At 47.1% G+C, this 23363-nt stretch overlaps 1 protein-coding gene across 1 annotated transcript in view; it reads right to left on the minus strand.

The window, feature by feature from the left end:
* TENM4 (teneurin transmembrane protein 4) overlaps nt 1-23363 on the minus strand; it is a 725358-nt gene that overhangs the window by 94046 nt on the left and 607949 nt on the right. The window contains exons 16-17 of the mRNA XM_037138546.2: nt 22622-22807; nt 7720-7866 (exon numbers count right to left, since the gene is read on the minus strand). Coding sequence (XP_036994441.2) covers nt 7720-7866; nt 22622-22807 — 333 coding nt within the window. The remainder of the gene's footprint in view (nt 1-7719; nt 7867-22621; nt 22808-23363) is intronic.

Raw genomic sequence — 23363 nt, forward strand, 5'->3', positions numbered from 1 at the left:
GGAAGGCAGGCGAGGAGAAAGGAAAAAAAAAAGGAGGCCAGGTCTCTGAGTTGTTAAATGTTAACATTCCAAAGTGATTCCTGTGCTTGTGACCCTTGAACTTGAAGGCCCCTCCCCTATGCTGAAGTGCTGCAGGGTGCATTGGTTTCTGCTGACATTTCTATCTGTGGGCTATCAACTTGAGCATGAGGGCCATGCCATTTCCTCTTGCATCCCTCAGTGCCTACCCTGCTGCTGAGTGTCAAACGACCTTATGAACTAGGGGCAGGAGTAAGTGGGAGAAAAAAAATTTAGGCTAGAAGCCTGAAGACCCAGTTCCTACCCTGGGCCTGCCATTCTCCAGGTGTGAGACCTTGGGCATATTCCTTCATACGTCTGAGAAGTAATTTACAGGTGTAAAACTGGGATAATAAGCTCTACCAAACTCTCGGCATTGCTGAAAAGTTCCCAGGTTGGGAAGAGTAGTGAGTTTACTGTAAGAAAATTGTGCTGTCCTTCCCATTCCTGTTGCTGTCCCCAGAGCCTCCTCTGCAGACAGCCTCGGGGGCACAGGGGTGGGTGAAACCCTCTGCCCTCCTGTGCAGTCCTGACTAGAAGTGGCTTTCTGCTCATTTTGTGATCTTAAAAGCTGCCAGGGATACTGGGCGACTCGCCTCCCTCTCTGATGTCAGTGTCCTCATCTGTAAAGTAGAAGGTCAATGGGGCAGCCTCTGAAGCCAACCTGCCTGACAGCTGCCTTCTGGCCTTCATATGCCCCGGGCCCTCTTCCTCTGGTGGCTGGCTACCTGCTGTAACTTTTGCAGAGAGTGAAAGGTGCACATGAGAGTTCTGTGGAAGGTGGTCAGCTAGCCTTCCCATCTCTGCAAATGAGGATGCCGGGGCTCAGGTTAAGTGATACACCTGTCGTCATACTGCTAATAGAATGGCAGAGTTGAAAATTTGCTCCCCTATTTTTCTCCAAGTTCAGCTATTAGGTCTATTTTTCCATCCTATCCCCATCTTTAGAGGGCAGGAACTGTTTTATTTCTGTATCCCCAATGCACATAGCACAGTGCCTTGCACACAAAGGACTGTAGCTGTTGAATGAGTGAACAAAAATGAATGAATGATTATGTGAGAATCTCAAATGGATCAGTCTGGCAGGGTCCACTGAGGACCTCGGGATGTAATGAAGCAACCCCTCCCTGGAAGAACTGGTTCCTCTCCTTAGAAAGAAGGCACAGCGGGCAGGCCTGTTCTTTTAGCACCTGTCATGTGGCTGGCAAGCCCTGTGCTGAGCACTGGACAGACAATCAAACAGTCATGCCTCCGAAGGAGTCAGCGTGGTTGGTCAGACGGAGACAAGAGTGCGAGAAAAGGAGGAAGCGGGGGCGGGGGTGGAAGGGGCTGTGGAAGGCCAACGATGGGAACCCAACTCAGGCCGGGGGCGGAATATTTCCTGGAAGAGAGAATGCTTACACGGGGACTGGAAAGATGGACAAGAAGCCAAAAGGAAAATGGAGCTGGGGGAAGGTCGGGGATATTTGTGGGCTAGTACACTCTTTGAGTCATAGTCGTTTGCGTGGTTCCTTAAATTGATAGTCCTGTGGACAGTGTATAACAAGTCCATCTGTCTCTCCACAGGCTCAAGTACCCCCCCCCCCCACACACACAGCTCACCAGCCAACCTCATCCCACTACTGTCAGCAGTCTGGCCACGGAGCTGGTTCACGGGCTGTGAGCAGCATGTGGGAGGCCCTGGGGGGGCAGGGCGGACGGAGCCTCCTCTTCTGTACACATCTGGGAGAAGTTTTTGTCATTTACTATAATACATTCTCTGCCTTCTTTGAAAAGGCTTGCAAAATCTTTATCTGCCCCTTAGAACACAGGATTTTTAAAGGTCAATTTCTCTTATCTCTTACCACAAGAAACATGGTTTTAGAGATAGTCTGAAGGGTGAACAAATTCTATGGCTTTATGTGAATTCCCCATCCGGGCCATGGGAGATGAGCAGGAGAAAGGACAGAGCGCTTTGTTCTTCGTTTTCCTGAGGTTCTCCATCCAGGCTGCATCGACCAATGATCTGAATTGCAATCTGTGACTTTTCTTCGTGGGACCAGCCCTGCCTAAAGAAATGATCACACCTTGGAGCTTATGAAAGATTCTTTATCAAAAGAGGTCTGGTTAAACTCCAGTGACAATTTATTCTGGGTTCTTTTTAAACACCGGTTGCATTCTTATCCTTGCTCTCCCACTGTGTGGCTTTGAGCAAAGCATGTCGGCTCACCGAGCTGCAGTTTCCCTACATGTCAGTGTCTGCCTTGCAAGTGGGGTGAGGGTCGGTGATCACGGGCAGAGTCCAGCATAGCACCTGGCACCTCGGGAGGCTCTCTGAACAATGGCTATTGTTTTGCTTTGCATATATTTGATGTATTTTCCTTCTATAAATGGGCATGAAGTTTGAAATACAAATTTTAATCCAGAAATAAAGAAGGTCACAATATATTATTATATGGAGAAAAAGAGTATAATTGTAAGTGAAAAAAGTAGAATATAAACTTTATAAAAGTATAAATTTCAATGTTTAAGTATGATTATTTATATATAAATGTACATTTATTTAATAATAAACATCATGTTTCTATGATTATAGGTAGAAAGAAGCAGTAGAAAGAGCCAGCATTGCAGGTGATGAAGTTGAATGACTCATTCAAGGTCACGCACCAGCAAATGGGGGAGCCAGGATGTCAGCCCAACCTGGGTGGGGATCCTCTACTTTGAATCACTGGTGGTGTTGTCTCTTAGGCACTTTAAATATATCACCTATAATGTAGTTCAGCAGATAATCACAGCAACCCTGCAAGGTGGGCGTTATTACCCTTGTTTTATAGACACTTAGCATGTTTGGGCACTGCTTCACTGTCTGTGACATGGGCATGAAAGGAACATCCCGGTCAGAAGGTCTATGTGTGACACATGAGAAGATGCATGTGACGGCACTTCATACAGGGCTTGGCAAAGGAATGGGAATAGGCACACCTTCTTCGCCAAGTGGGGCACACCGGGGAGTTCACCTTGGGGGGTCAGGGCCTGGCTCGGTGCCTGCCCGCCCTCCCCGCCCTCCCCACCCTCCCACCAACCGTCCCCTGGGTGAAATCTAGAGGCATTCGAGACCGACACAGCAGGCCCGACAGGGTCTCTGGGGGCTGGGTGCCACTGAGATCCATTCAGGATCTGTTTTTTGTTTTTAAATCTAGACAACAACCATAAAGGAAAACAAAAACGAAACAATAACGCTAAAGCCAACTCAGCCATATCGTGTAACTTTTTTTTTGGTCTCATAGTTTAAACACACTGCAACTGCATTCTTAATGAAGCTTGAAATGCAGGTTTAATTTGGAAAGGATTGCTTTAAGCCTAGCAAATTGGGAATAAAGAGAAACCAGGAGTTCTCAGATAACTGAAAGAACCACAGCTGGGTTTATGGTAGAGCCATAAGTTTGAAGTGGGGGCACACTGAAAATGCTTTAATGTGGCCAGACCTCATAATCTACGGCAGAAATGCCCCCCCTGCAGACTGGGAGACATGAGCAAAACACTTCTGCTGGTTAGGCCCTGGTTTCCCCCTCATAAGGAAATAGTAAGGAGCGAGCAATACCACAGGCCTCCCAGTGATGCTGGGTAGATGCGCAATTGCTTTGCACACTGTAAAGCATGACATACAAATTATCCTTCTCATAGTCCGGTTGGCTCTGTGATACTATTGTAGCCTATTTAAATTCAAGCAGGTACTCACACTACATTTCTGGGAGGAGAGTAAATCAATCACTAGCAGAAGGCAGAAGTCTTCTAGGTTCACAGGGCCACATGGAATGGCTCAAGAATCTTGGGTCTCAGTCCAGGCTGTGTTAATGACTTTCTTTGTGACTTTTTTTTAAACTGAATTTATTGGGGTGACATTGGTTAACAAAATTATACAGGTTTCAGGTGTCCAGTTACATAATACACCATCTGTATATTGTATTGCGAGTTCACCATCCCAAGTCAAATCTCCTTCCATCACCATTTATCCCTCATTTACCCTCTCCTACCTCTCCCTCACCCCCTTCTTTTCCAGCAATCACCGTACTGTTGTCTGTGTCCATTAGTCTTTCTTTTTTTTTCCTTTGCTTAACCCCTTTACCTTTCTCACCCCGTGCCCAGGCCCTCCCCTCTGACGGCTGTCAGTCTGTTCTCTGTATCCATTAAGTTTGTCACCACTTTGTCAGTTTACATTGTTCCTTAGTTTCCACATACGTGTGAAATCACATGGTACTTGTCTTTCTCTGACCGGCTTATTTCACTCAGCACAATGCTCTCCAGGTCCATACGTGCTGTCACGGGGTAATGAATATCACATTCCCGCTCTGAAATGTGCAGGGGAGTGGAAGGAGGGAGCTGGAGTCGGCATTCTCTGTCTCTTCCAGTCCTGTTACAGCTTGAAAACCTGCTAATTCCTTCACCAAGCTGCTGAGTCACAAGAGCCAAGACTAATCACTCAGCAGGACTCTTAACACTTCTTTCCGGACTTACTTATTTGGGATTATACTGCATCCCACATCATGGCTGAAATAAAGGCACTTGTTTCATTCTGCTTCCATTCCATTTGTTTGGGTATCATTACTTCCAAATGACTGTGAGCCTCCTGATGGAAAAGGACTAGGCCATGTTCATTGGTATTTATACCCCCTCAGAAAGGAGCATGGAGACTTGTAGGCAGCAGGAGCCCAACAAATGTGTGCTTGACTCAACAGAGCACGGCCCAGAGCTAAATACGATTCACTCTTGTGCTGCCCTGCTCAGCCTGCTTGTTTTCCCCTCTACCAACACCGTCCCCATTTGGCGAAGACGGGGTGATAGAGAGGCCAGTGGGGAGGGCCCTGTGTCTGCCACCATGGTTTGTTTCATGTGCCATCGTGCAAAGCAGGGACGCCCCGCACTTTCCCCTGGATTGCCCCAAAGGGCAGAGAAGCAATTGAACCAAGAGGGCCCTGAGGTGATGCATTTCCTCATTTCACAGTAGAAAACCAAGGCTGGGCCCCCTCAGTAATCTGGTCTCCCCAGCTAGTTGTCTTCCTGGCAAGACTGGAAGCCTCATAGGAGCGGGACCATATCAAAGTCCTGGTGGGGTATCCCAGCATTTGATAGTATCAGCTGAACGAGTGGATGCTCCTTCAACACAGCAACCATCCCTCCCGCCTTGCTCCTGTGCGCTGTTTCTCTCTCCCTCCAGACGGTGAGTTTCACAGGGGCAGGGACTGTGTTTTATCCGTCTCGGAGGCCCCGGGCCCCAGGACAGGACCAGGTGCTGGGCAAACATTCAGTTAACATTTGTTGAGTAAGTGAATGAACTCAGGTTACAGGGTTGCTGTTATATGGCTTTTCTAAAAAGTAAAAGCACCTTTTGGCCTATAACATGCTTCATAAATGCAAGCAAAAATTGGGGGATTTTCTGACTGTTCTTTTCTAGCTCCTGCTGGTTCATCTGCTAGAGCAGCTGGAGGAAGCTCTTCTCCTTTGGGGCCTGGATCAGCCCCGTTTCCCTCTTTCTCCCAAAGCTGTGGGGCTACGCAACCCCCTGCTATGAAAACTTGGGTGAGTTCTAGCGCTGGGAGGGCTGGCTTGGAGGGTTAGTAAAAGATGAAGCACTGGACTACGTTTTACACTAGAGAATAAATGAACCTTGATTTATAACCTACTTTTGTGTGCGTGCTGTGTGGGGGATGCACCCTCTCCCCACATTTCTCAAGGACATCAGTTCTGTTGCTGATGTTCAATAGCTGTTGAAGGCTCTGGCTGTGACCCTGGACTCTTGGGAAGAGAATGCCGTCCTGGTGCTGCTTCTTACCCCTCTCTGCTACTGGGTGAATTTCCTGTTGGTCACTGCTATTGTGTCACACAGGCAAAATGAAGGGGACTGCAGAGGGAATTATGTACACATTTGAGGTTACCATCTCTTTACGATGAAAAGCAAGTATTACCGCAGTTCTTCTTGTCTGAAGACCACTGGTATCACCAAGAGAAACTTGGTGCCTTTCCTGCTTAGCCTGCCTTTGCCATAATGATGTCTCTGGACGGAAAGCCCTCTCGCTTCCGGAAAGGCCGCCCTACTCAGGTCTTCAGCTCCCTGATGAATGTCTGCCCACTCCCACAGTACCAATATCTAACCCCACAGCCGTGCTTACGAACATCCACGAGCACTTAACTTTAGGTCATTCCTACTCTACTCATTTATGTCCTTGGGGTGCAGGAACGAGACTTCTTCATCCTTGTGCCCAGGGCCCGGCCCTACTCTAGGGATTCTGAATATTTATGGAATATAAGAATTAATGAACTCCACAAATTTCAGACTGATTAAAGGACATTTCAGCCCTGTAAGGTGTCAGGAAGAGAACCCGGACATACTGTCTCTGCCTGGGAACCAAGGCCCAGGCCCCCGAGTGACTTGACAATGACTCCACGGAGCCAGGACTGGGTGGACAAGCCCGAGCACCTCCTGGATGCAGGCGGCCAAAGGAAAGAATGAAAACTGGCTCAGACCAGCACCAGCAGTCTGGAGCAGTCCTTTCCAGGTTGCTGCAGCCAGCTCGAGGCAAGTAAACAAACCAGAGCAATCACGACAGCACACGACTGGAGATTACGGAATCATGCTAAGTAGAAAATTCCCAAAGGGTGGGATACAGACTTCCTGCTCTGCTGATTTCCTGTTCTGCTGCGTACTAGACAATCCCTGGCATGAATGACAGGGAGCTGCATGAACAGATTCGGACCAGGCCCAAAGGTAGGCCTTCATTAGAAAGGAAGTTTAACTGTTTCGATTTTTTTCGTATGTCTATCTATGTTTTTATTCTCTTTTTAACCCCCAAGATTGGTAGGGGTCAGGAAGAATCAGTCCATTTTCCAAGTGGGAAAGCAGAGCACATTATGGTGGTATTTATCCAAGTTTATGCAACAGAAAGATGGGGGCTAATTCTAGCTCCACTGTAAGGACGGACAAGGTCTTCATCGTCCCACCACTTCGTTCTACAGACAGAAATCATGAGGCCCAGAGATGACACGTAGCTTGGCTGAGGATGCACAGGGAGTCAGAGAACTGGGTTTGGAGCCCTGATCTCTTCACTCTCAGGTGAAAAATGTTTCACAAGACGAGGCTTTCCTTCCTTAGGGTTTTGACTATCCAGCACTTAGAAAAAAAACCCAACAGGAAAGAAAAATTCTATTACAAGCTCATAGGGGCAGAAGGTGGCCCCCAACGTGCTTGTTGAGGGTGACCACCACAATCAGAAACGGAACCTTGACCCAAGGTAACTCTACCTTGGAGGAGTATCCTTACAGCCACTGCCTGTGATCCAGAATTGGATGGCTTTGCCCACTTCCAGTGAAGGGATCTCATAGCTTTGCTAGGCAACTCATTCCACTATTGAACTGTAAGCAAATTCTTTGTTTCATAAGCTTTCTCCTCTGCACTTGCTGTTGGATGGCCATTAATTTTATTTACTTATTTTTAATTAATTCAGATGGAAAAACTAGTGATGTGTACTCATTCCCTAGACCACATGGACAGTTTTATGTGTGCCCTGCAGGCCTCCTTGATCGGCCAGCTGGTGTACTGGTGGCCTGTTTACTCGGTGATGCCCACTGTCCACCTGGAGCCGCCCCCGACCCAGAGCTGCTCGGGGCTCGTGGGTGCCACAGCCTTACCTCCATCGTTGTCTTTGCTGTCTCCACAGGCGGTCTCCATGGACGTGTCACAGCCAGCTCCTCTCCAGCCCAGCTGGCAGACGCAGTGCCACCCATTCAGGTCCAAGGTGCATCTGCCATTGCCATTGCACAACCCAGGGCAGCCCTCTGCAAGGCAAAGCACACGAATTGCAGTCTGATCGTCCACAGCCAAGGGCAGTCACACACACTCACGTTCCACCTGCCAACTGACAAAATGCTTTCACATCCATCAGCACATTGGCGCCCTGAGCACCCAGGGCGGCAGTATCATTAGGGACCTGCCACTTCACTGAGAGGCAACCAGAACTCAGAGATGGAGAGCTTGCTAAGGCTGCACAGTCAGGAGGTGGTACAGTCAGAAGTGGCAGGGAAGGGTCTGAAACCCACACCTTCTGCATCTAAAATCCCCCTTTTCAAAAGTGATCAGGACTGTCCAGTGGGAATCAGTGGATGTAGGCCTGTTGGAATCTGACCAACGCGCTGTCTGTCTGATCCTTGCTCCTCATTCTCTCTTGTTTTTCCTGTCCGTGGCAGCTGTCTGGGACAAAGTGATCCTTTGTTTACTCCTCATATTCCCTCAGCCCCTGGGTCTCCTTCTAAAGGCTGTACCTTTTTCCAGCTCTTGTTTCTAGATCACCTGTATCGGACCTTAGGCTTTTCATTTATTTTGTCCTATTTTCTGCTGCCTGCAACTACAAATGTAGACTCGGGCAGACTTGCCCTTCCCCAACTTTGTTCATCTGTACATCTGCCCGCCTGTCATTCACTACACACCTTCTCTGCGCTAGGAGATGAATAAGACCTAGTTCTTATTCTTGAGAAGCATGTAGCTTATGAAAGGAGACAGATTTGTATAAGCAAAATATTTCACTGCTAAGTGTCCTAAGGGAGATGTACAAAATATGGTGGGAACCTAACACAGGAGCGGCCATCTGTCTGACAGGGCCGCGTATGATTTAATCAAGAAGTGCCAGGCAGTATTTAGACTCTGCCTTGGTTCTGCTGTGACTATATCAGAAGGTGGGGAGTTTTTATTACTATTCAAATAGATTTACAGGTTTTTGACGACCACCTTTTCCAACCCCTCTTTCTGAGCATGTGGCTCAGAAATCTATGTCTGAGAATCTGGTAAATTACTTGGTTCACTTCAGTTTCTATTTTGCCACTCGTTTTCATTCAAGTCTGCATTTTAACAAACCTGCCAAGCCCTGTCTTCGAGGAGCTATCAAACAACCACCTTTCCCTGGCAGGCGTCCACGTCTGAAAGGTATAGATGCGGAAGCACTCTGTCAGCTACAAAAATGTATTCTTATGAGCAGCGAACTGCTACAAGTACGGCTACAAGCTGAATTTTCTGCCACGAAATAACTGAAAATCAACCCATTTTTTTTTTTCTCAAAAGGACACATGTGAACATTGCCATCCAGGATTCCCTAAGTGGCCAAACAGTTGGAATCTGAAACTTCAGTGTTTCAAGGACTTTTGATAGTTGACTAGTAATAACAAAGTAAAAGAACTTTTCCTTTCCTAAGTGCTCATTTACGAAATGTTCACACAGCAAACAGTCAAATGATCTGGCCACTGTGTTTTCCATTCAATAGAAGAAACTACTCAGTGTGTACACCAAGCCTAGGAGTGCTTCCTCCAGAAGTTCGGAAGCAAGTGTGGGCTACACGGTCTTCGCGGTCAGACAGATGCCACCAGCACCGCCACCCAAAAGTGACCGAGAAAGCAGCTGCAAAAGCACAGGAGCAGTGCTGGGACGTGCAGGTCACCACTTGGGCATTCTGCTTTGGTGGCCAACGTCAGCCACCCCTCCTGATCTAAACAGGTATAGATCCCCTCATTCCTCACTTAGTCACGTTCAAATGTGTGTCCATCCGGCTGGGACTGGCTGTGGATTAAACCTCACTTGTATTTGAAATCGGTCTTGGGAGGAAACAGGGTCCAAATGTTAAGAATGGCAGTTTTTTTTTCTTGCTCTAAGATATGGCCCCTGGTGACAGGCCGAGAACATCTCCTGAGCAGCAGCACAGGCTTGGCGACCAGATCAAAGGCTGACTCCGCCGCTCTGGCTTGTGAGTCTAGGCAATATTTAGTTCTTTGAGCCTCGGTCAACTTATAAATTGGGGTTGTCGGGAGGATTACATAAGATTGTGTAGGCAAGGTAAACAAAGCCTGATTTATGGCTTGAACACAATATTTGAGTCTTGTACTCACTTTTACCTACTGTTCTGAGTGACATCATAAGTTGTACCCATAACCTCAGGCAGGGTTTAAAGAAAGGCAAAATAGAAAACCAAGGCAGTTATTTATACATATCAGAGTCAGCAAACTTTTTCTATCAAGTTCCAGATAATAAGTATTTTAGGTTTATAAGTCATAAGGTCTCTGTTGCAATAAACTGGCTCTGTCCTAGTAGCTTGAAAACAGCCACATACAATTTATAAATGAATGAGCATGGCTGTATTCCAATAAAACTTTATTTAAAAAAGCATGTGATGAGCCAGATTTGGTCTGTGGGCTGCAGTTTGCCAACCCCTGAGTCAAGTGCTTTGGGACAGTAATCATGATGACTAACTGTCTATGCCACTGTGCTACAACTTTATACACGTTATTTCTAAATTAAATAACTTTTGTTATATCTGCCCTGGCTGGTGTAGCTCAGTGGATTGAGTGCGGGCCTGCAAACCAAAGGATTGTGTTGCAGTTCGATTCCCAGTCAGGGCACATGCCTGGGTTGCAGGCCAGTTTCTAGTGGGGGACCCACGAGTGGCAACTGTACATTGATATTTCTCTCTCTCTCTTCTTTCCTTCCCCTCTAGAGATAAATAAAATCTTAAAAAAGTAACTTTTGTTATATCTTTCAGATCCTGATTTTCTATGGCAGTTACAATTTCACAATATTTAATCCTAAACATTTTTTAAAGACCATGTGTTATAAATGCACTGTGGACTCTGGAGCTGGACAGATCTCAGTTCAAATCCCAGCACCACCATTTTACGTACTACATGTAGGATGACTGGCAAATTAACTACCTCTCTAGGCCTCAGTTTTCTCATCTGTAAAATGGAGATACTACCTAATTCGAACAGTTGTTGAGAAGATTAATGAAATAATGTATGTCAACTAGTTAGCACAGTGGGTGACAAAGGTAGGTATTCAATAAATGATAGCTGCTATTATTATTTTTATTATTGAATTTATTTGTTTGAATGTTGTATAACTTCACTAAGAAATGGACAAATTAGAAAATAGCCTTTTGCCAGTTCAAACTGTGTCAACCTTCGGGTCCAAAGCCATGGCCCTCATGAATGCAAACCTGGTCTGAGACCTCAGACAAGCCAGGCGGCACGGGGACCGGCATGTAGCGGCGTGGGAGACAGTGAGACGGGTTCAAGGCCACGTGTCCCAGTCCAGGGCCACCTCTGCATGCTCTCCTAGCACCCTGTCCTTCTCCCTGAGAGCAATGATCCCAAGTATACTTAAGTTACTCATGTTGTGATTAGTTTAACATCTTACTCCCTTCATTAGAATGTAAACTCCATAAATGCGACCTGGGGCCTAATCCATGCCTTGCAGACTCTCCGTACCGACTTGCTGAGATGAACCAGTGACTGTCACGGGAGCCTGGACCCTGCCGCCTCCTGCCTGCCTGTGTTGTGGCATCGTAGGAAAGTTACTGTTCCTTCTGTGGACTCAACTTCCTCACCTATAAAATGAGTTTGAATGAGATGATCTGTTAGGTTCTTCCAGTGTAAGCAACCTGGTAAGGAGGTCATAGCAACTTCAAATTTGAGGTTTTTGTTCTTCATTTCAACCAACTTTACTTAGCTCCTACTGGATGCAAGACCTGTGTTAATTGTAGGGTATACAGAGATGAGCTATCCTCTTACCTCAAGAATTTTATATTCTACTGACCCTACTTTGTTCCAGAAAGGATTTAAAGTGGGTTTGATATCTCAGATATAATACTTCCCAGTGTAAATTTTGTGGAATACCACTTCTATGAGGTCATCCAAAACAAGCTTCAGTGATCAAATAAGTTTGGAAAACATTGCATCCTATGGTCTTGTCCTAGAAAGTCACGCTCAACATTAATATATCAAGGGCTCTGCGAAGTCTTACAATAAAGAAACCTGCTTATGACGCTAGCAGGACATTTTCCAATTTGACCTCAGAACTCTTTCCCCCATAGCTATTTACAGAAACGTGGAGGATTCCATCCCGCAAAGCCCATTCTGGGAAGCTGCGGTCCAGGGAGCTCATCTTAGCCCTCAGGGCCTGGTGCCCACGTTCTGTGCTGCTCTGAAACTGCCTGGAGGGCAGGGTGCCGTCCCAGAGGGAAAGCTTCGCACGTGACAGCACAGTATCATGGGAACACTTTACCCACAGGCAGTTTCTTTAAATGGACCAAGTTATGTCTTGGGGGTCTGCACCGCCCTAACAGTTTCAGGGTTTCAGAGGGACCCTGAGGGCCTGTGGGTTGGATGAGGTTTGTTCTCAGTCTGCTTCTGGGGTGATCACACTCCACTGGCCAGTAAGAGGAAGCCTCCTCTGGGGTGACTGGTGGACCTTTCTTTTCTTTCTTTCTTTTTTTAAAAAAAAGATTTTACTTATTTTTAGAGAAAGAGGGAGGGAATGAAAAATAGGAGAGAAACATTGATTAGTTGCCTCTCACAAGCCCCCAGCCGAGGACCGGGCCTGAAACCCAGGCTGCGGGCCGACTGGGATGACGCCCAGACCACTGAGCCACACCAGTCAGGGCGACTGGCCGGCTTGCTAAAGCAACGTGCCTGTCCTTACCGCCTACTGAAGCTCATTAATTCCACAAACCCTGAAACTCATCAATAATTCAGAGAGCCCAAGTGACATTAACAATCCCCTCTGGAAGGACTCACGCCAGGCATTTGTTAGAGCCAAAATAATGTAATTTTAAGGTTTAGAGAAGGGCTAAGCTTCTCTAAAGAATGGTGCCCTTTAAATGACAAGGGACCACTTTATCTTCAACTGTCTGCTTAAGCCTATGAAGAAGCCCCCCTCACCCCACCTCCTCTTGAAGCTGGGCTAGCACCAGGTACGACTAGAAGACTTTCAGAATCCTTGACATTATTTATTTTTTAGTTAAGGCTATGCAATACACCCACCTATTACACGTCAAAATGTCCTGTTTCTTTATGGTTCTCTCTCTGGTCCTCTGGTACTTTTCTCTACACAAGGTCACTATCACCTCCTACCTAGATGAAAAACAGCAGGCCAATTGGCCTCCTTGTCCCCACATGGTCCCTCTCAACTCTCTTCCAACATTTGGGCAGACTGGTCCTTCCAAATTGCAAGTGTCACCAAGTCACCATCCTTTTTAAAAAACCTCCACTGGCTTTCTCATTCACTTACATAAAATTTCACAATCTTGGTCTATAAGGTCCTGCCTGAATTTGTCAGATCTCTTTGCTAAGCGGATCCTGGACTTGCCCTACTATAACCCTCTTTATTGGAATTGTTTTATTCCAATAAAGTGTCTTCTCTGCTAGACTGTGGGCAACCCTAGAGAAGGGACTATTTCTGTTGTGCGCTATTTACATAGAATATGTGCTTCCTGGCACATAGAATGTATTTGTTGAGTGAATTCTGTTTCTCGAGTCTCTACCGGTGCAATTGGAAAGCACAGAATAGAAGCTGGCTTGTCCTTGAACTGAGGAGCACTGTATGTTGACAAGTCCTGAGCTTGCACTTATACAGATCTCTGAATTCTTTCATTAGGATTACCCGTTATACCGGAAAGTCAGCCAGATGGGGGCTTGGAGCAGACCCAGATTTTGCCAAGACACATTGGCCTTTTAGAACAACTTATGATTCACTGACTCATGAATAAGAAGTACCTCACAGAGTAGGAAAAATCCACCAAACAGATGGTAACACTATTAAATTGAATCTATCCTGATGATTCCTCTAATGATTATTTGTGAAATTCCTAAATAGACTCCTGGGCACTACTGTCTCTTGCTGAAATGATCTTGTTCTCAGTTGAGGACCAACATGTGAAATGTGAGGAACTTTGCTTCTCAACACCAGGCATCCACCTGACGGGTCCTAGTAACATCTTCGCTGTATTTGGAGGAGATGCCCTGGTTGAAAAGCACTTAGGAATTTACATTTTCCCCAAACCCTTCCCACAAGTTTTTAAACAGAAGTTGCTCTCTCTTATTAAAAGCTAATCTCGCCTTTCCTTTACAATTTCAAAAATCAGTCTGGCTAGCAAGCCCTTCTCTAAATTAAGGGTGGATAAGCATGGTGATAAAATAGCAGAGCTGACGTTTGTGGAGCATCGTCCTGCCCACGTGCTGCCTGCTTTACATTCATTATTTTACTTAATCCTTACCCCAACCCCAGGAAGTGGGTCCTGTTGTAAGCCTGTTTTCTAAAGACTCTGAAGTAAAGGGGAGTTAAGTAACTCGTCTAAGGTCACCCAGTTCATTCAGTGTTGGACTTGGGATTCAACTCAGGCAGTCTGACTCCAGTGCTTAAGTCCTTAACCACTGAGCTCATATTTTGTGCCACGTGCTGTGTTAGGGCGTAAGAATAAAAAGATGACCAGGGCATGGTATTTCTCCTTGGATATTTTTTAAAACAAAATAAAACAAAAGACCATCCACTCCCTGAGGTCAGGGGTCTGTTTCCCCCCTTTCTCCAGAGCCTGGCACAGTAAGTATCTAGTACTAGCCGTGCTCCATTAGAATGCAGCTCTTCAGAGTTCTTAGCTTGCTCTGGGGCTTCCTCTTCTCTCAGGCCACCCACCCTGGTTGCCACCATCTAAATTCTAATGAACCAGGGGCCGTAAGGGATGGGCAGGGTGACATGAGATGGGTTATAAATGATGAGGAGTGTATGTGTGTATGGGGAGGGAAGGACAACAGCGCAATGGTAATGTCACAAACAGACTGAGCACTTTTGGGGGGAAGAAGGACACTCCAGGTATATCAATCACCTTGCGACCAAAACCCCGCCCTCTGGCCACTGGATGTTGTGACAAAGCTGGGGATGTGGCAGCATCTAGACACCATGCTTATGGGCTGTATATACATTTTTTATATACGCAATTCTTCTTTATGTTTATACACAAACACACACACAAAGACAACAGGAAAAATAGAGGAAGGAAGACCATACCTTTAACTACCCTATCCAGATAGTGAGCTTGGGAAATAAAAGACAGGACATTTAAGGTAGGATCAATAAGTGCAACACTGCCTGCCACATAACCATGCCAGGTGCCAGGGAGACAGTGTGGGGGTACACCCCATATTTTGGGACAGGATAACATGAGAGAGGAGGAGGGAGAGCAAGCACATTCTCCAGAAGAAGCCAAAAGGAACTGCAATTCAAATATGATCATACAAATGAGAGGACAAATGGATAAGGAGAATGAGAGACAAAGGAGGATGGGAAGCTGCAGAACTGGCCACACCCCTGTTCTGTCAGGTTCGTTCAGCTCTGTGGCAGACTAGACCTTGCCCTTTGTCTCCCCAGAGCAGCATCCAACTTCCCTTCTGGGAAAGCAGTGGGACAACAGCAAGTGCGCCCTGTCTGGGCACGTAGAACTATGCGATATGGAAATCACCTTTGATGTGCACTAGGGAAGTGGGTTGAGCCTTTGGTCAAATACACCACTGGATCATCTGTTTGCCATTTCTGAATGTTCTATGGACACGTGTGTCCACATGGACTTGAATGCAGAATGCCTGGTGTCTAAGGAAGATGCATCTCTCCTTTGTGTATCTTACAAAGACTGTGAGGTGCTGGTCAATGGGTGTCACCGAGAAAAACAAGAAAAAGAAAATTTGACCACTTCTTAATGCTTACTAACTCAAAATACAGAATGATGTATGTTTTGCTTCCTAATGGAGGGGTTGCATTCAAGTGTTGAATTATTTTGCAACCTAAAGTTTTCCTTACTTGTGAGGGTGGGGGTCCAATGTTGCTCTGAAAGTAAGCAGGGCAGATCTCTTCATTCCCAGCATAAGCCAGTTAATACCACTGCACCCTCTCCACCTCTGCTGTGGTCTAACCATTTGTGGAGTTCCCCTACCCTGTATGACTCCCCCACGTGTGCTCCCTCCAAGGCCAGGTGCCTGGCTGTTTCCTGAAGGGGCTGATGCTTTTTGACAGGCTGGCCCCCATCCTCAGCTTGTCAATTTCATACCTGAGTCAAAAGTTCATAGTTGGGACTGGACCGCAGTGGTGGGGCCTTGTCTGGAAGCCTGAGGGTTCTATCTGTAAGGACATTCTTACTCTCCTCTGGATAGGATAGGGACTATTGCCATTCATCAACATATATTTGCCTCAAAAGATTGGTGGATGAGAGGCTCTGTTCTCAGTTTGGGTATCCATGTGGTCTCGGTTTCAAGATGAAATATGCTCCTGAAGGCTGCACAGCCAAGTGGAAAATTGGGAAGAGGAGATTTTAACTGGGCCTGCATGCTTCTCCTTCATTCTTACAGATGCTGTGGAGTCCGTGAGATAATAGGCTATAACAGGGAAAATGATGGAGAGTGGCTTATTAAGCAGGAGTGAATAAACAAGGCTGTGGAATGCCAAACAGTGAAAAATAGGGCCAGCATGCGTGTAAAACAGCCCAGGAAACACCTCTGGCTAAGGCAGAGGCTTTCTTGATTCTTGTTTCATCTGTCACTTTTGTCTTGGGCAAGCTCATTCATCTAATTTTGCAAAGTGATCTAAACTTTCTTAGATGTCACCTCCCAGGACACGCCACCAGAGAGCAATAATAACACACTGGATCTCTGGCTCATTTGTTCTTAGTTTTGTAGAGGGTCAGTGATCACATATTCTTGTGAAAACTCTGAGCCCAGCTGCAGAAGAGATGGAGTGAGCCTAGATTTCTTTCACGGGGTTGGGAAGGGTGACTAGGTTGAATGAGGAGGCACCATCATTGTGATCCAAATGGCCATACCACCACACAGCATCCACTTTGAGAGAGTTCTCCAACCAGAAACACTATGATTGTCTGCAAACTTAATGGTGATACCATGGCTCTGGGGTGAGTACAGACCACGTCCACTCTGTTGGGTAATCACCCCAAGCCCAGGGGCTGACTTCCAAGAGCTCTCTCTCTTCTGATGCCGTTTTATTTTTGAGAACTTTTTTTAGTAGTAAAGATCTCTATTAAATGTAAATACATTTTTAAATGCCTTTAAAAATGCTTACTCATTTTTCCAGACTCCAGGCAGCAGTAGCAGCCAGTACGCTCACCTGCGGTGGACTCAGGTGGCAATCAACGTTGTGGGTTTCAGGACAAGAGTGGATTCAAAACTTCAAATTCTGACTCCACGAATTAGGAGTCACTTTGCACAGTGACCTCAAGTCACAGTGTGGATCCGAAAGCTGGCAACAGCCAGTCAATACTAAGTCCAAAGGTTTCCTGGGAAAGAATAGGGCTTCCTTGTCTCTGGCTATTGAAAATGGAAGTGATAACTGGGTCTTTCAAGTTCAATGCTATTTATTTATAAGAGGCATACACAGAAGTCCATACCAGTATTGCTTTTGTTGTTTGAAAATCTTGGCACATGTGCCCTTGAGTATGGTCACTTAAAAATTCATCATGATTTAAAAATACTAACTTTAAGAAAAGATGGTATAACATCTACAAGTTTGCATTATGAATGGTGGGTTCAGGCTTTCACAACATTCCTTCACCTGTCTCCTCAGAACCTCAGGACGAAGATGGTGGCAGTAGAGTCATTTTTCCTCCTGGGTCATGCTGATTCTTTCAACATCGCACAAATGTTTCTGTGCCCCTGCATTCCTGTCACTATGCCCGAAGCTGGGGATGGGGTGGCACACGGCTGCTCAGGACGCAGACTCTGAGCCTTGGGCACGGAGCTGCCCTGTGAGGGCTTAGGTGTCTTTGGCATCTCTCTGACCGCCAGCAGGAAAACTTCTTTCCTTGACTTGCCTGTACCAACAAAAGCTTCCCTTAGGGTAGTCCCAAGAAGCTTCAGGGGCCTGCAGTTGAAGGCTGTGGAGAACACAGCAAGGGGCTTTTCATTCCGAATCTGAGGGAGCCTCAGCTGACTCTGACAGTTGGAACACGTTTGACCAGATTAAACAAGGACCATTATAGCAGGTGATGCCTGGGGTGGTTACAGTCATCTAAATCTCTTTCAGATGAACGAAGAACTATCAAAGACACGTTCTTATTAAAATCTTGGATACATTAACGCTCTTCTCTCTTTGGGTGGTCAGTGAGCATGTGGCCAATGACACCCATCCTAAAAGGGACTCCCAAGGCCTGCTAACTTTCCTGCAGTTTCTCATCCTGACCTCGCGTGGGCTAACACCTGCCAGAACTGGCAACTAACCAGTATCCTGCTCTGATAACCTGGAGAGGTCCCTGCCCTTCTCCTTCTCCTTGTCAGGCCACGGGTCCTGCTGTGAAAGTGCTTTTGAGGAGGGATAAGCACGGGGCCGTCGTCACACAGGTGCTGACACCTCGCGAGTGCCTCATGAGTTCTCTCTTTAAGACTAGTTTCCAAAACATGCCACCCCCCCAAAAAAAAAGCCCGTGCTGAGAGCTGCCATTCAGAAGTGGACACAGAACTCCAGAGGATTCTGTGCTCTTTATCATTTCTTTTCATCTGGTTTTGCACACTCCGGTAACTGCATCCCCAGAGTATTATTTTGATCTTTACTCCCAGAGGAGGATTTGTTTAAGAACCAAGATTTATATGATTGGATGGCTCTCCTGAAGCCTACTAAATAATTCCGTGTATCTGGCATCTTGAATAATCACAGCTTTGGGGTCAAGGTTGGAATTTGACAAATGTAATCAGAAGCTGGCATTTCCCACATGTGTTTTGAGACTTTATGGACAAGGGGCACTGAAGTGAATAAAGTAACTATCATAGAAGTGATCCAAAATGTCAGTAGTGTTTTCAAAGAAATAGGAAAAAAATTGAACACCTGCTTAAATTTAACACCTTCTTAAATTTAGTTTTCTTGAAAGAAATTGGAGGTCAAGCCCAAGACTTAAGAGAGCCATAAAATTTCTGGAAAAGACATCCAAAAATAATGCTTTTGCTGGCTCTGTCTTGACCATATACTTACAAAACAGTCCCAAATCAATCCATCTTACCTTAACTTCTGGATTAGGAAAACTGGGTTTCACATAGGCCAGCGCTTTTCATCCAGTGTGCCACGAGAATTTTTAAAACGTGCAACACCTGATTACTTAGTTAGGGGCACTGACCTCTTTTTCCTTAGACAGCCAAATTAAAAAAATGACAACAGCCAACACAACAATAGCAGTCCTGTGTGACTAAATCAAAATGATACCTTTTTGGGGTCAGATCAGCAAAATTTTTTTTTCTGATGTGTCCCAGAATTTTAGTAATTAGTGTGTGTGTGTGCAGGAGATGATAAAGGCTGAAAATCGCTGATGTACGCAAGTGGGGGTATTAGTGAGAGTGAGAGCAGAGATGAAAGGTCCCTTTTTGCGTGTGCGGTACTTCGGGAGCAGGTGATTTGGATTCAGGCCGGTGGGGGTGTGGGCGCCAGCAGGCCTCCCCCAGCCACCCCCCTTCCACGCCCACCGAGGGAGACACAGAAGCCCCTCCCACCACACGGTCTGACCTTTCTTGAAGATGCAAAGAGGCAGATAATTTTGAACACAAGGAATTGGAATTCAATGTGAAATATTATTGCTTTGTAACAAAAAAAAAAAAGAAAGAAAAGAAAAGAAAGAAACTGCTGCCCGTTAAAGACTATGTCGCTGTCAAATTCCCTTTTATTCTGAAAACCGCCTCTTTGAAGGAAAGGCAAAGAAAAAATGGACCAAAACCTACAAAGGAGAAATTTAATTCCTACTTTAATAATCTGCTCTGGGAAATGTCACTGGGGTAGAAAGGCCCTTATGCTGCGGACTCGACCATAAGGAGTGCAGACCTGTCCTAGTCTTTGATGCCGGCTGTTAGAAGCGATCGAGCAGCCCTTTCCTGTTTAGGACAGCAGTGCGTGAATAAACGGGCCCCCTCTCTTCCGCTTCCACCGCATGAGATCTCAGGGTCCACGTGGTGGATATGCATGCGTGTTGTGGGCACCGGTTCGTTCTCTGGTGTGGGACATGACCATGCCACAGCCCGTGGGCTAGCAATACTACAATAACCACCTACTGCCTAACAGTCTGGTAACAAGAGAACATGTAACACTTTGAATTTCTAAATTTTGACATCAGCACTTTTTTCTCCTTTTCCTAAAGGATCCTCACAGGAAGCAAAGTTCCCTGGAAATATTAATATCCAAGTTTAAAAAGGGGTTTCTCCTGGACTCACTTCCATTCCAGAATGAAGAAGAAGGCACTGCCATTGTTTCCCTCCTTTGCATGGCCCACTGCGCCCTTCTGTCCCTGCCCTTCTGTCCCTACGGTTACTGAAGTGTCCCTCAGCCCTGGGGTGTCAGGTTTCTCGGCGGAAATGCAGCTGGCTGTAGGCAGAGACCGCCGGGAGGGAGCACGTGGCCATGCGGGGAGATCAGACAGGGACAAAGAGATGCTCACCACACAGTGAAAGGTAATCAGGTTCCCAGCCAGCGTCCTTTCATCTGAGCCACTATGACTAGTCCATTACTTGTTCAATGTCCTGTGACATTTTTCTGGTATTTATGACTGTCAGCCTCCCTCTCGAATCGTGCACATTTACCTTGATGTATTTCTTATCTGGAGGGGAAGACGCGTCTGCCGTCCCAGGAGGAATCTGCTCTTTAAGAGTGACAGCCCGGTGAGCGGGGGAGGGGCATGGGGTGGCTTCACTGCTTGGCATCAGAACAAAAGGGGTGTTCTTCGGGCCACGCTGCCGAGCACCCCCGGGATGCTGCCCATGGCGTGGCCTGCCCGCGGCCCTGCCACGAGACCTCTGTGGCTGTCCTGAGGGAGAAGAGCCCTAAATCCCTCATGTCACAGGACTCAAATGAGATGCTTTTATCTTACAAAAGTCTGACGTCCGTCAACTCTGTGGAACTTGGTAGGGCGAATTCAGGTCTCTGTAACAAGACAGAATAACAGCATGGACTCTCTCTGGGCTCTAACTTTGGTTTTTGCTGAGGATGGGCCCCCTTGTGAGCTGGGGAGGCTGAAAGGTCAGCCTGTCCTCAGTCGCCCAGAAAAGAGAAAGCAGAGAGTTGAAAGAAGGCCCATCGGGTACTTGGGCCACTTCTCTTAAAGGGTGTTCAGGACAATCCTGGGGTAAGATGCCAATGATAGAGGGAACTTTCCCGGAAGCCACACAGTAAGACACGCGGCACATTCAGCTATGGAAAAGCAGGGAGGGCTGCCACTGGCTCCAAGTGGCTTTTAAGAATGTGGGCCGGCACATTAGGCATGGGGCTCTGAACGCACCTGTAACAGGAAGACACAGCCTCTGGGGAGGGTACGAGCTGGGTGCCTCTGCAGAAACCCCGGGCTCTGTCCCACAAGGACTGCCGAGCGAGTAGCTGGGGAGCAGCTCTGCCCGTGGCCCAGAAAGTTAAGCCTCCTGTTCTACTTCTTAAAAGTTAAGTGGCCTTCAGCCTCAGGTCCCTGAAAAGGAAAGATGTTCACCTTCACAGGGTGACTGTTAGAAGTATGTAATCGGGTGCTTGGCACGTTATAAATATTCAAAAATTAGAGGCCATTTTTATGAATAGTAATAAGCACAAAGTATTCTACAGCTGATTATAAACAGGGTGATGTTGTGAGGGCAGGGATGGGGAATACAAACGTATTTCAGGCCATAAAACAAAAGGAATGAAGCCTAAAAAAAATGAGATAACAGGCGGCTCCATTTGCTCAAAATCCCTTTGTACCCCTCAAGGCTTTGGGGCTTGGCTCCCAGTTGCAGTAAGACTCAGGAGGTGATTCTCGGAGCTGCAGAGGCATCCAGAATCCTGCTGTCTAAAGCCATGTGCCTACCATCTGATCACAGATCCGTCTTTTAAAAAAATGGAAGGGGAAGAAGTTAAAACACATACACACAAACCAGTTGATTCAATAAAGAGCTTTTGGGGAGTGTTCATTCCAGATAATAAACCAAGCAAAATGTCTGGCTGTGTTTAAGATCAACAAAACCAGCAGGAAAGGCAGAAAGAAGGGAATGGAGTGATCAGCTTGTTTTGAAAGCTGCCAACAGTGCTGCTCCAATGGGGGCGGGGGTGCCGCGGAGCCCCCTAGAGAGGAGAGAGGAGACAAACGCAGACAGGACGGAGGCTGTGGACAGGGGAGGGCGGGGTCCCAGGCCTGATGGGACGCAGATGTGGCCAGTGGGAAGCCTTCCCCAGGATTTCAGCCCTCTTTGGGGGCTCGGACCTACGAGGCCAGTGGGTATGGAGGACTCAGAGCTGAGCCCAACCCCTCCCAACCGATTACAAAGTTGATAATAATGTCCGTATTTATTGAGCACTGTACTTTGTGCCAGCCTGTTCTAAGGTCTTTATATGCATTATGATCCCCATTTTATAGGTGGGGCAACTGAGGCTCGGAGAGGCATTGGGACTTGTCCACTGCTGCTAGGGGAGACCCCTCTGGTTCATTCTTGAACCCCAGCTCCTTAACATAGAGCCCTGCTACGTTTGGCCTGGGAAGGGTAGATGGCAAGGCATGCTAACCAGCTCCCCGGGCTCTAGGAAATGCAGACTGGGGAGGAGAGGTTAAGAGTGCTCAGTTATGAGTTTAAGTTCAATTGATGTCTAGGAAATGCCAACCATAATGTCACCAGATGAAAGGACTTTTGGCCCAGTTCTCGCATGCAGTGGGGGTCCAGCCCTGGCCCTAGAGAACACGGCAGACGAAGCCACAGTGCAGGCCAGAGAAGGTACCCCGGGCCTGGCCCGCCATACCGATGGTGCAGTGCTCGCCGTTCCAGCCGGGGCTGCATTCACACTTGCCGTCGTGGCAGGTCCCATGCTCAGCACAGCGCGGGTGGCAGGCCCGCTGGTCACAGGCCGTGCCCATCCAGCCATCCTCGCAGCGGCAGGTACCCCCCACGCACACGCCGTGGCCACCACAGTCGGCAGCACAGATCTCTGTGGGGAGGGGATGGGATGGGGGAGAGGGCCAGGAGGGGTAGGAGAGGGAGGAGAGAAAACACAAGCATTGAGCAAGTTGTTTGGGGAAGAAGGGTCACACTTGGCTACCCTCCTCGGCTCCTGTGAGCAGTAGGGATTCCAGGGCTTGGGAAGCTAATCTCCGAGGACAAGGACCCTCGGACAAGAACAATTCTCTGGGCGGAAGCCCGCCTGGGCCCACTCTTCACCGAAACAGGATGGATTGAAGGGCTCTGCTCTGTTTGCTTTTCCCTATTGCCAGCCTGTCCCCTCTTCTGTGCTTGCCACTTGCAGAGGGGACTGTCCTGCTGAACAGATGTGAGAAAGTCAAATTTAATTAAAAACCAGTTATGTGTGAAAACAAAGTGAGGATGAGCCCTGATCGCTGAGAAGTGTTTGTGGGTCTGGCGGGGGCGTGTGAAGGGTTCTGGGCCTGCATTTTGTCCCAGCCATGACTCTAGTTGATGGGGGGTCAAACACAGGCTGGCCCCTGCACCCCCTCACGTACTCCCGGTGGTGGTTTTGTGCTTTCGCT

The sequence above is a fragment of the Artibeus jamaicensis genome, unplaced genomic scaffold, assembly GCF_021234435.1.
Source record: "Artibeus jamaicensis isolate MK-2021 breed Jamaican fruit bat unplaced genomic scaffold, CSHL_Jam_final contig_64, whole genome shotgun sequence".
NCBI lineage: Eukaryota > Metazoa > Chordata > Mammalia > Chiroptera > Phyllostomidae > Artibeus > Artibeus jamaicensis.